This window comes from Erythranthe guttata, chromosome 4 (assembly GCF_056151865.1).
Source record: "Erythranthe guttata isolate IM_541 chromosome 4, IM_541, whole genome shotgun sequence".
Lineage (NCBI taxonomy): Eukaryota > Viridiplantae > Streptophyta > Magnoliopsida > Lamiales > Phrymaceae > Erythranthe > Erythranthe guttata.
Window position 1 is genome coordinate 5,322,345 of NC_142536.1, and position 12,252 is coordinate 5,334,596.

Consider the following 12,252-nt stretch of genomic DNA (forward strand, 5'->3'; position numbering starts at 1 on the left):
ACATATTTGATGCATGCAATAAGAATTGCAGTTCTAAAGCATTTATTACTAAAATCTCATTTGTCGATGCTTTTTATTCATGAGATCCAATTACAAAGATGCAAATTAATGTACCATAGCCATCAAATTTATACCAAGATCTGATCTATTTATTTATTTCATTAAATTATTTTATTTTATTTTATAATTGAAATTCTGCTATTTTGACTTGTTGTCGGCTAAGAGCCACCGCCCAGGTAACTTGGTCAAACCAAACAAGTCAATAGAGACGTTGCAAATAAAATGCACATCATTTATTCCCTATTAGAATTTCATGATACATACATTAATCACTATTTTTCCAACTTTACCTCACCACTTATAAATTTAAATTCAAAATCTCACCCCCTACCAAATTCCTAAATAAATCAAATCTAGCAATTTTTTTCAACGTTTACAAAGAAGCTCAGCCAAACGAGCTTTAAATAATCGACATAACAAATCCAATCATTTATCGCGGAATTATACCTCGATTCGGTAGGTTATTTGATGACGTCAACTTTATACCAATAAAGAATGAAATATCATTTTTACAACAAAAAAATCAAAAAATATATATATATACACACACACACACTTGTAATTGATTCCAATATTTGGATATGAATGTTTCTTGTGTTAAATCTATACATTAAACATCAAAGAAACCTTCTACCATGTTCTCCCTTTTGTTTTGTTTCATGCACCATTTTGTTCAAGGATATATATTTGTGTCCAAATTTAATGTACAAGAATTAAATTTATTATTATATTAGTATTTAAAATGAAGAAAAATCGACCATATTAATGCCTTTATTCATGATTCACACAAATACAACTTGTGTAAATAATAATAAAATAATTAAAAATGTGGGAACAAAATAAATAATAGCCATTGACTAAGTTGCCCCATTGTGGCCTCTTCCCCCAACCAACCCACATCACATTCTCACTCTTATCTCTTCTCTTTCTCTCTCCTCTCTCTCTCCTCTTTCTCTCACACACACAAACACACACACAAATTACACACATATATACTTGCACATTATAACAGAAAGTCCACAGATCATTTCTGAATTATATATTTAGTGATTTACTCAATTCCATCTCTGAATTAGCACCACCACCACCACCCATCATCAAACGGAGAAGAAAAAAAAAGGGGGGGAAAATTCTTACAGAAGGTTGTTGTTTATGGAGGGTTTACAGAGATCTGCTGTATCGTTCAGGAGGCAAGGCTCGTCGGGATCGGTGTGGGACGATAAATTCCTCGCCGGATTGCAGCAGCTCGCCAATCAGCAGAAGCTGGAGAAGGAAATCAGCGAGAAAGCTCAACAGGAGAGCAAAGAGGATTCCTCCGCCGCCGCCCCCGCCGTGCCGGACGCCTCGGCTGCCGGAGTGAGGAATCCATCGCCGCCGCCGGTGTTGACGATCGAGCGGAGCCGATCCAACGGCGGACGGGGTTTCCGCACCGGAAAGGTGTCGCCGGCGATTGAGCCGCCGTCTCCCAAGGTTTCCGCCTGCGGACTCTGCAGCGGTTTCGGGAAGAGTAAGAAGACGCGCCGCCGGCCGGCCAAGTCCGGCAAGCGCGTGATGTGATGATTTGCAGCGATCTCGACGGAAAATTGAGGTGGGGGAATTTTTTGAAACTTGTATGAATGAAAAAGATCGAATGATCTTTGTTCTGGATTCTGTTGGTTTGATCTCTTCGTTTGTAGAATTTAGGGATTTATGGAATAGGTTTTTTTTTTTTTTTTTTTTTTTCTCGTTGATAATTTCTAGAGTTGGGTGTAATATATATGTGTGTGTGTTCATCTTTCTTTATCAATGGAGATTGCTTAAGCTTCTGTGATTCTCTCTTTCTTCGTTTATCGAATCGAACCGCATAATTGTTTGTTGAAGCTTGTTTGATTTTTCTATAGAATTTTTCAAAGGTGTGTTTGAACTTCATTGTTTGATAAGCAACTCGAACAAGGTATAATCGAGTTGAAGACGAGTTAACTCGATTACATATTTGATTTTCAGAGGTGTGTTTGAACTTTATTGTTTGATAAGCATTAAGCAACTCGAACGAGCTATAATCGAGTTGAACACGAGTTAACTCGATGACATATTTTGATTTTCAGAGGTGTGTTTGAACTTTATTGTTTGATAAGCATTAAGCAACTCGAACGAGCTATAATCGAGTTGAACACGAGTTAACTCGATGACATATTTGATTTTGAACATATTCAATCGACGTTTAAGGATTTGTTAGGTTACAAGATGCCGTGTATTAGGTGTACATTTCTACTAGGGTTGAAATTCAAATGATTCCAAAATCCAAATTGATATTTAGAAGCTACTATGAGTTTGATAAATTTCTCGCCCGATTGCGGCAGGTCGCCAATCAACACAAGCTCAAATGATTCTAAAATCCAAATTGATATTTAGAAGCTACTATGAGCTTGATAAATTTCTCGCCCGATTGCATCAGCTCGCCAATCAACACAAGCTCAAATGATTCCAAAATCCAAACTGATATTTAGAAGGTACTATGAGCTTGATAAATTTCTCGCCGGATTGCAGCAAATCACCCATCAACACAAGCTCCATTCAGCGATCGTTAGTATGATGATTCGAACTTGTATCAATTGACACTGGTTCACTTGCTCCAACAGTTAGACAATTGCGGGACCGAGCTCGATTTGTATTAAATTGATTAGAAGATGTTCAAGAGATAATAATTGAGCTAAGCTCATCAGAGTTGAGAACATTTAGAGAAAAAATGCATGTCATTTTCAAGCAGGTTCGTCTATATTCTAGTTGATCTAATCCTTAATAAAATATTTAGTCGACCTAATTATTATCATTTATCCATATTTTGTGGGTAAAATTGTATATTTAATTTAATCATACTAACCACCCCGTACCCTATTATATATCAAAATAGAATCAATCATTCGGGTGTAGTTTGTGAGTTATTTACAATTGCAGGTTCTTTTGTTAGAAAAATAAAATATATTGCAAATTTTGTCTCATTTAATTATCATAAATTAGTGGAGTAATAAAAATTATCAAAGCAATTATTGATTGATACGTTGACATACTTTAAAAATATATAGACAACCGGTGAGAATAAATCATTATATAATTTATTTATTGTCATTAATTTACTGATGATGATCATTAATTAATTATGGCAGTATTGAAAATGTCTGCTATATAATTTATTTAATATTAGGTAGTTAGGTCATAAAGTTTGACCTCAACCAATGTATATACTGGCAATGCTCCAACCAATAAATTAAGAACTAATAATAAAAAAATAAAAATAATAACTTTTCTTTGAATACTTTAAACATTGGAAGAAACATGGCATCAATGTATGATCCATGGCGCATTCAGTCAAATTCTGGTTACTTTTGGTAACTTCAACTTTGGTTTAATTTATTTTTTTAAATAAATTAAAGTTGGTTAAAAAATTAGGAAGCAATTTTATTGATTTATTGACATACCAAAGTAACCAAAACCTACGAAGAATTGTCAACTGACAATCACTATATACTAATGGTCAAAGTCAAACAAGCTGTTAAATTGTGCTATGGGTCAGTAACTAACTCACTGTTCAGAGATCTGCTTGAATAATTAGACAATGCATGTGACCTTATAAAATAGCTATTAAATAAAAAAAACAATAAGAAAAGATTTTTTAGTCACTTGATGTTTTTCTTCGATCAATAACATCATGCCAAACAAGCCCTAATTAGTTAAAACATCGTTAAAAAAAAGGGGTAATTTCAGAAAACAAAAGAAAAACAAAAGGCAAATTACAGTCGCTCCTGAGCTCCGAGATAATGTCAAATTACGAAAAACTCCTCTTGTTTGGGTAGTTACAACCACCCTCAACTATGTATATTCTTACACGTCCATCTTTACAGTGTTCAATTTACCTACTGAAGGAGGGATTTTTTGTAAGGCATTACATAGTTGAAAGAATGGTTGTAATTACCCAAACAAGAGGGATTTTTCGTAATTACCTCAGGGGGCGGCCATAATTTGGCCAAACAAAATACGATCACACTATGTTAGTTAAAAGTCCTTCACCCTCTTAAACGCTATAGTTCAAGTGCTAATACGCCCGCCTTCTCTTCTCAGTTAACTCAACTCAATCGACTAAGTTAAGTCGATTGAGTATTTGACTCGAAAAACCAGTTAACTCGAGAGAAGAGAGAGTTGACTGAAATTAGTTGACTCAACTGATTGAAATCATCCAACTAAAAATGATCTGTATGGGTACATTTGGCAAAAGATAATTAAAAGATACATAGAGGTGATTGGCTCAAATCAAAATCAAAATCTATGAACTTTAATTAGTCCTTACCTTTAATATTTCCAACCAAGTGATAGAATTTTTATCTAATTTCCCTTATAAAAAAAGAAAGTCATATGCTTATGGGAATGGGACACACAAATTAGTATGAAATTAATAGTAATAAGATATAATCATAAGTTAATTGACAGTTAACTAAATGATAATTAAGTCACGAGATAGCCAGCTGTATATCAATACAACACATCACATCATACTCACAAATGCGCCAAGTTTCATCCCATTAGCAATGATAAAGACAGATCCATGCCAATTCTTTACATTGTTATAGTTTTAGAATTAGATCATGTCTTTTGTAACATGGAAAAAGGCAATAAAGGGATTATAATACTATATTAACAAAAATTAGAAATCATGTTGCAATTATACTTAATCCTTGAATAAAATAAAATAAAACATTTACTTAAGTGTGTTGATACAACAAAGTTGAGAGAGAAAGTAATTTGGTTAACATAGCACACCTTTGGAGAAGACGACGACGGTGGAACGGGCGAGAAGGGGTTTCACATGTATTTTCTAGCGAGGGCTCGGACTTTTGTATCGAAATGCGATGATGTGATGCGACTTCCGGGTAGGTAGAGGGGATTGAGAAGAGTCTGAAAAAACGAAGACTCGTAGTTCGTCAAATTTGTTATATGCATTCACTGAATATTACTCGTGTTCCTTTCTCTAAGGAGAAGGAGAAAGAGAAAAATAAATTCTACAGATTGATATAATTCGACTCGCATTAGAAAACTACTTGAATCTTTCTAGCATTGAAACTATTCGAATTTTACGAAGACAGTGGAAACAAAAAGGTCAGCCACAAGTCTTTCTAAAAGCAGGCTAGGTGGAAATTGACAGAGCTAGAACTTCACATCGTTTCTCTTTCTCACTCAATCGAAGAGGAAAAAGACTTTATTACGTTATTACGCCCCCCACCAAAAAAAAAGACACTTTCTTTCGCAATCACAACTCATAATCTTTATTAAATCCCACAATCAGAAACAAGATAACAAAAAAAAAAAAAAAAAAAAAAAAGGGAGCAAGCGAAGTACTTGTTCTTTGTTAAATTAAATTCACATTATTTTGGGTTCTCAATCGATCAATTTTTTTATCTATCTATTCCAAGATTTTAATGTTTTTGATCAATCTTACACATTCACCTAATCCACTTGCATTGCTGATATCAGATTTTCAAGCAGTTCAGGTAGGTGAAGGTGTTGTTAGAAATCAAATATATACACCTAGGATAGATAAAAGCAACTCTATTAAAGGGGACTTCGAATGTTGTGCTGCAACATAAGGTAAAAGTATTTGATTAATGACATTAAAAAATGATAACGAATCATGAAATAGAACTTGCCTTGATATATAACTCGTGAACCTCTTGGAAGAAACTCTTGATCCCGTCGTCATTACGAGAGTCGTGAAGCAGCATTAATCGAGTATGTATGAACTTTATCAGTTAAGGAAACAAATAAGGACATATGGGAATTAGTCACATTAATTAACAAAATAAAATGTATTTCTAAGTTTGACAAATTGGTAGGAGTGAAATGGAACTATGAATTCAGTTAATTCAACTCCGGAAGAAAAACTGGAAAACGTAGAGTATAGCTGAAATATATATATATATATATATATATATATATATATATATATATATATATATATATATATATATATATATATATATATATATATATATATATATATATATGAACATGATTTGTCTGCAATATAATTACTCCTAATTCCTATATCCAGATCACATTTAAGAACAAAGCTATAGTTTTAGACAATATGTGAAAGTTACAAAACATCCAAATAAATTAAGCATTCTTAGGTAAAAGAAGTTTCTAAGCCAAAAAGGTGAAGGAACGCTGACCATCTGATGAGAATAACTAACCAATTTATTTTTTAATTTGAAAAGGCCAGTTATACCTTACTGCATTATGCAGCAGGAAATGAAGGGTTAGCCTAAGACAGAGAGTAACCATGAAGAGTGCGTTACGAGGAAATAATTGGGTATGGCTTTGTGGCATGCCAACTATATCTTATCTCGGAAAACTGAAACTCATGACACAATTACAGTTATCGAGATTCCGAAAGTCGGAAGAGACGGAAGAAAATGAAAATAGGAAAAAAAAGGGGGGGGGGGGGGGGGGGGGGGGGAGGAAGAGCTTTTTTCGTAGCAATACCAAGAAAATCATCATAATACAAACTCAAAATGACATAGATAATAACTCTATCTATTACTTGAAGATTTCATACTTATTTATTTACAGGTTGATTGACTTCCTGTAACTGTTGGCCGATATGCCATATAACTTGAGGAAAATAAGCAATGAGCATCTTTTGAAACAAGAATGTCCTTCACTTTTAACGATTCCAAACAGAACTAAGTTCTAGCATCAAAGTTTTCCCTCTGCTCCGGAACTATTCGAGTACCAAAACCCTTGAATCTAAAAACATCGAATACCTATACACTTAAAGTTCCATAAAAAGGACTGGGGGAAACTAATGTAAGTCATAAAAGTTCCAAATCCTACTACATGTGCCAATAACTGTGTATCATAATCTTGATACAGAAAGTAAGCTCGACGAGACTATAAAAAGAAAAAGAAACAGTGGACCAGAATTACTAAGGCTGTGGTAAGACACGGGCTCAAGATTCCCACGTATAAAATAGTGCAGCTTCTAGATGGCTGAATAAGGTTCAAGATCTAATCAGACTTAGGAACTGGTCAATTTAATTTGAACGGATCAGACAATGGATTTCAAATTCCTAATAGCAAGCTTGTTATAGTTGTTTGAACAATATCAAGTTATTATGGGTAACGAGTCCTTCATCAAATCAATCAAGAAATTTAATCTTTCCGATAGAAGTGATATTTTTTCAGCCTTGTATCATGTAGAGTTTACCACTCTCAGCTACTGAGGATCTTCTTGGAAATTAAAAAAGAAAAATCAATGGTACAGTTGAAATCCTATTTCAGAAGAAGAAAAGAAAAGGTTTAGAATCTACAATTTGGCATCGAAGAACTGAAATCCATTCCCGCGCACAAAACCTCTATAATTTCAATGCAAAATAGAGAGCACTAATACAAAGGTAAAATCAATGCTGATTTTGTAAGACGGGATTGGAAAACCACATGATGGTGTAGTATTCACTAAATTCATGTACTAACGTAACTGACGGAAAAGGGAAAAAAAATTCAAGGTGAATATATTTATGAAGGAAGGCCTAAATTTGCATTCCACATAAACGCGCCTACATCAACACCTATACCATCAACTATTTCTCGATAATTCTTTGAACGGAATAACTAATTACTACTCAGTCTCGTGACACAAATGAATTACTCTGTTCACTATATATCAAAAGATTATGAATGCCATACCATTCGTTTAATTTGTTCAAATAATTTCCTCAAAATAGATATGTAAAGAATCGAATTTCGTCAAAACCAAAACGAAAGGATATGACCTGCAGTCACGTAAACCGATACCACCAAGTCATTGAATCTGTCAATTGCTTTTAGAAACCTGATTCACAAAACACACACACAAAAAATACAATTCAATGCCAAAAACTACATAAATAACTAATAAACCAGCTAGTATTTTCCCGAGGTTCTCAACAAATCGTACCAATTTCTCCATAATCACACACACATATTATAGATACAAGATACATACAGCACAGAGAGAAACAGGGTTGAGATCTCACATAGCACTGGTAGTCCACGCCATGTCCTGAACAATGTCCAACGCGGCATGTAAAATGAACTGGTGCTGATGAGCAGCATCCTCTTTCTACAATAATCGATTGCAAATTCATCAAAAATAAATAAAAAATTTAATAATAATCATAAATAGAACACAACGAAATTCGTGGGGGAAAAAAATTTAAAATCAAGCTAATACGAATTGGGGGAAATGGAAGAATAACGATTACCTTCGGCACAGTACCAACTTCAGCTTCGTAAATCGGAATGTCATTTTTGCTGACTATCATGAAACACGCAGTACTCGCCATCGATCTCTCTCTCTCTCCTCTCTCTCACTCTCTCTCACTCGTCTCCTTCGCTATTTCTCCTTTGTTTCTGTAATTCTTTTTTTCTCTAAATTTAACAAGGCCCAATCATTAATAAAGAAGAAAAAAAGTTTGTAACGGCCCAATTCATCAATAATATAATTATAAAGTACAATGGGTAAATTACAACTACCTCCCTGAGGTAAAGTATAATTACAAACCAAACTCCTTTATTTGAGAAACTGAAATGCTATTCATAGAACAACTTTTACCGGCTTGCAGTGCGACTTTATTTCATTTGTAACTTTTCTTAAGAAAATTCAAAATTCTCTCAAACCCTATCCAAGTTCTTCGAGTTCTTGCGAATTAAACGAGCAATTCAACAACGATTTAAGGTAAAATTCGAACTCGAATTCATTGACCCAATGTTTTTTATAGTAGTATATTAACAAATTTCGTCGAAAATCTATACGTTTTGAGTATTTTGAAAACATTCGAAAGTTTTCGGAAAAAAGTTACATTTCGTGTAGAAACTCACGAAATTAAGGGGCTAATTTCGTGAGTTTTTACACGAAATTATCGCATTTGTTTGTTTTTCTTACGTTTCGTGTACAATTACAGGAAACACAAGCTTACATTTCGTGTGATTTCTCACGAAATGTAAGCTTGTGTTTCGTGTAATTGCACACGAAACGTATGTGTTTTGGCTGTTTCACTGTCATTTCGTGGACAAGCACACGAAATTAGTGCTTGTATTTCGTGTGTTCTTACACGAAATGGAGGCACTAATTTCGTGTGCTTGTCCACGAAATGACAGTGAAATAGCACGGTTCATTTTTTTTTTTTAAGATTTATTTTATTTATTATTATTATTTAGACTGATGTTAATAGTGTTTTATTTAACAGATGGCAGGCAAAGGGAAATCAAGTGCAATTATGCGAGCAGTTCGTGAAGAGGCTGAACATCAAGAGCGCGAGCGCATGACTATGTCTACACGACGTAGGCGAGAGGCTGAGAGAGCTGGTGAAGCCAGATCATCAGTTCCACATCCCGATGTTGGGTCTTCTCGTGCTATGGAGGAGGAGGAAGAGGAGGATGTTGTGGACCCCGTTCACGAGACTGAGGTTGTAGCTCGTGGAGGTCGTAGAGGTCGTGGAGGCCGAGGACGGGGCCGTTGAGGTCGTGGTGGTCGACCTCATACTCGAGTCAATCCGGATGTGCTAGATGGTCCATTTTCCGGTGGCCCGCGGGATCCGTCTTTGATACCGAGTTTCAAGTCGCACGTAGCGGCATATATTTGGAGGGGAGAAGTAAGTTAATTAATTACTTGTTTTAATTTTAATATTATAATTTTTGTATCTTCTATTAAAATATTTTTATAGTTGATTAATTAATATGTTTTCTAAATAAATGATTGCAGGAACGTCCGGTTGGACGAGTGGAGTCCCGTATCAACTCCCTAAACCAATTCAACTACGAGAAGATAGCAGCTGCCCTAGAAGACGTAGATGTATCCGTAGACAAGCATTTTCTGCGGATGACCGGTTTGTATCCCCTAGCCCGATGTTATTTACAGGGCCTATATACTCCGTTGTTGTTTGCATTCGTGGAGCGGTGGCAGCCGGAGACGAACAGCTTCCATATGCCGTGGGGAGAGATGACTATCACTCTCCACGATGTCCATATGATTCTAGGTGCCAATGTGGAGGGACGGGTGGTCGCGCCTAGGTACGACGATGCCATCGAGCGGACAAACTGCGTGTATTTGCTGTCCGAGGCCTTAAACCTCGAGTTTGAGGAGATTGACGAGTCATGGAAGCATGGGGGCCCCACATGGAGGATGTTACAGGGACAGTTGTTGATGCCCGACACGCCCATGAGACGTCGAGTTCAGATATACCTGGTGTTTCTCCTCGGATCGATTTTATTCCCCGACAAGACATGTGATCGGGTGAAACCGTGGTATATGCACGTGCTCGAGGATTCAGTGCTTGATCAGGTCGGCACGTATTCGTGGGGTTCGGCCTGTTTGGCCAATCTATACAGAGAGTTGGGTATATGCAGCCGAGCACAGTCGAGGGGCTTGGCGGGTTGCACCACCCTTCTTCAGGTAAATTTTAATATATTTTGAACTTATTTTGTTCATTTTAATATATTTTAATAAATTTTAATATATTTTGTAAATTTTAATATATTTTAATAAATTTGAATATCTTTAAATAAAATATTGCAGTGCTGGATATACGAGTATTTCCCTAGATTCCAGCCGCCGGAGGAGAGCGAGCGCTACCGCGAGTTTCAGCCTCGATGCAAGAGGTGGAACGCGCCGCCAAAAGCGGGCACGCTCGAGCATATTCGAGGTTTACTCGACAATATGACAGCGGATGATGTAAGTCTTTTGTATTTATGTATTTATATTTTTTTAAATATGAATTTTTCGGTTTATGTTTGTAGTTTGTTTAAATATGAATTTTTTGATTTATGTATTTATATTGTTTTCTGTTTAGGTCGAGTGGCTACCGTATGGTCGGGATATACACGAGAGTATCCCTCGTACGTTGTATCATGGCACGATCCAGTACATGTGGGTCGTAGAGCCGTATATGCCCGATCGTTGCGTCCGACAGTTCGGGTGGGTTCAGGATATACCGCGCGGCTTGATTCCGTCGATGGAGCCATGTTCACGCGGTCCCAAAGGAGGTACATCCTACAAAGTCAACTACCCATTTCCGGGTGGGATGTGGGACATGGTCCAGGCTCATTCCATTCGTGCCCGCGCATACAAGACGGCACGACAACAGGGGGAAGTCGACGAGCACTACATGGAGTGGTACACCGATCGGACTCATCCGAAGATCAACAACCCCGACGTAGGCCCGGCTCCAGTGCATCGAGAGAATGTGAGGCCACCATATCAGCCGGCTTATTACCAGGTAGTACGTGCCCTGTACCCGATCACCAGGAGCACTGGACATGACTGGATGCAGCAGTTTGCCGATCTACGTGCCGATCTTGGAGATATTATGCAGCCCGCCGCCCGATATCTTGGCATCGACCGTGACAACGACAACGACGACGACGATGACGACAACGACGATCATGAGGTGCAGCCGCCGAGAAGAGCGAGGCGGTAGTTTATCGGTTTTTTTTGCCAGTTATATATTTTTATGAACTATTTAATTTTAAAGTTTATTTTTATTATTATTAGGACTATGCATTTTTATTATTGTTAGGAACTATTTAATTTAATAATTTATTTTTATTTTTAATTAGGAACTAATTATTTTACTAATTTTGTTTATTATTATTACGAACTATTTAATTTACTAGTTTGTTGTTTTGTATTTTAATTCACTAGTTTTATGATTTGAATTTAGAAACTACGTACAACTGAAGAAATTAAAGTACATATTTAAACAACCTTACAAATAACCTTACAAATTTAATCATTCCAAAAACATAGGTTAAACATATAAAATGCAAAACACAACGTTACAAATTTAAATATTCCAAAACATAAGTTTGAATGCAAAATTAAAACAAATACAAATTTAAACATAAGTTAAACTTTCAAATACCCGGCAGATGGTTATGATTACCATTACTCACACTCAATCGCCATAATCCATCCTCCGTTGATTTTTTGCCAATTAACCTGAACGGACAAGAACGTTTCTTTAATAGTACGTGTCGTCCAAATTGATATGTTGCACACGTTAAAACATGATATTTTTCTGATTTACAATAATTAATCAGTCGATGATTATGACTAATTGCTGTGTCTTTTGCCCACATAATTAACGCTTCTCTACTATCACACACAATACCACGTTCAAAGAA

The 12,252-nt window shown here is 36.0% G+C and overlaps 1 protein-coding gene and 1 non-coding gene across 2 annotated transcripts; one reads left to right on the top strand and one right to left on the bottom strand.

The window, feature by feature from the left end:
* The first annotated feature begins 919 nt into the window (after positions 1-919).
* Positions 920-1,872, top strand: LOC105972434 (MAPK kinase substrate protein At1g80180). The gene has a single exon (XR_016030769.1). It is a non-coding gene; the product is annotated as an MAPK kinase substrate protein At1g80180 (transcript).
* A 2,722-nt stretch (positions 1,873-4,594) lies between these two features.
* LOC105972436 (SNARE-like superfamily protein) lies at positions 4,595-8,540 on the bottom strand. The gene is made up of 5 exons (XM_088816640.1): positions 8,334-8,540; positions 8,106-8,191; positions 7,857-7,921; positions 5,736-5,818; positions 4,595-4,986 (listed from the first exon to the last, which is right to left on the bottom strand). The coding sequence occupies exons 1-5, from the start codon at positions 8,412-8,414 to the stop codon at positions 4,894-4,896; spliced, it is 408 nt and encodes a 135-aa protein (XP_088672766.1). The 5' UTR covers positions 8,415-8,540; the 3' UTR covers positions 4,595-4,893.
* Between the last annotated feature and the right edge of the window lie 3,712 nt (positions 8,541-12,252).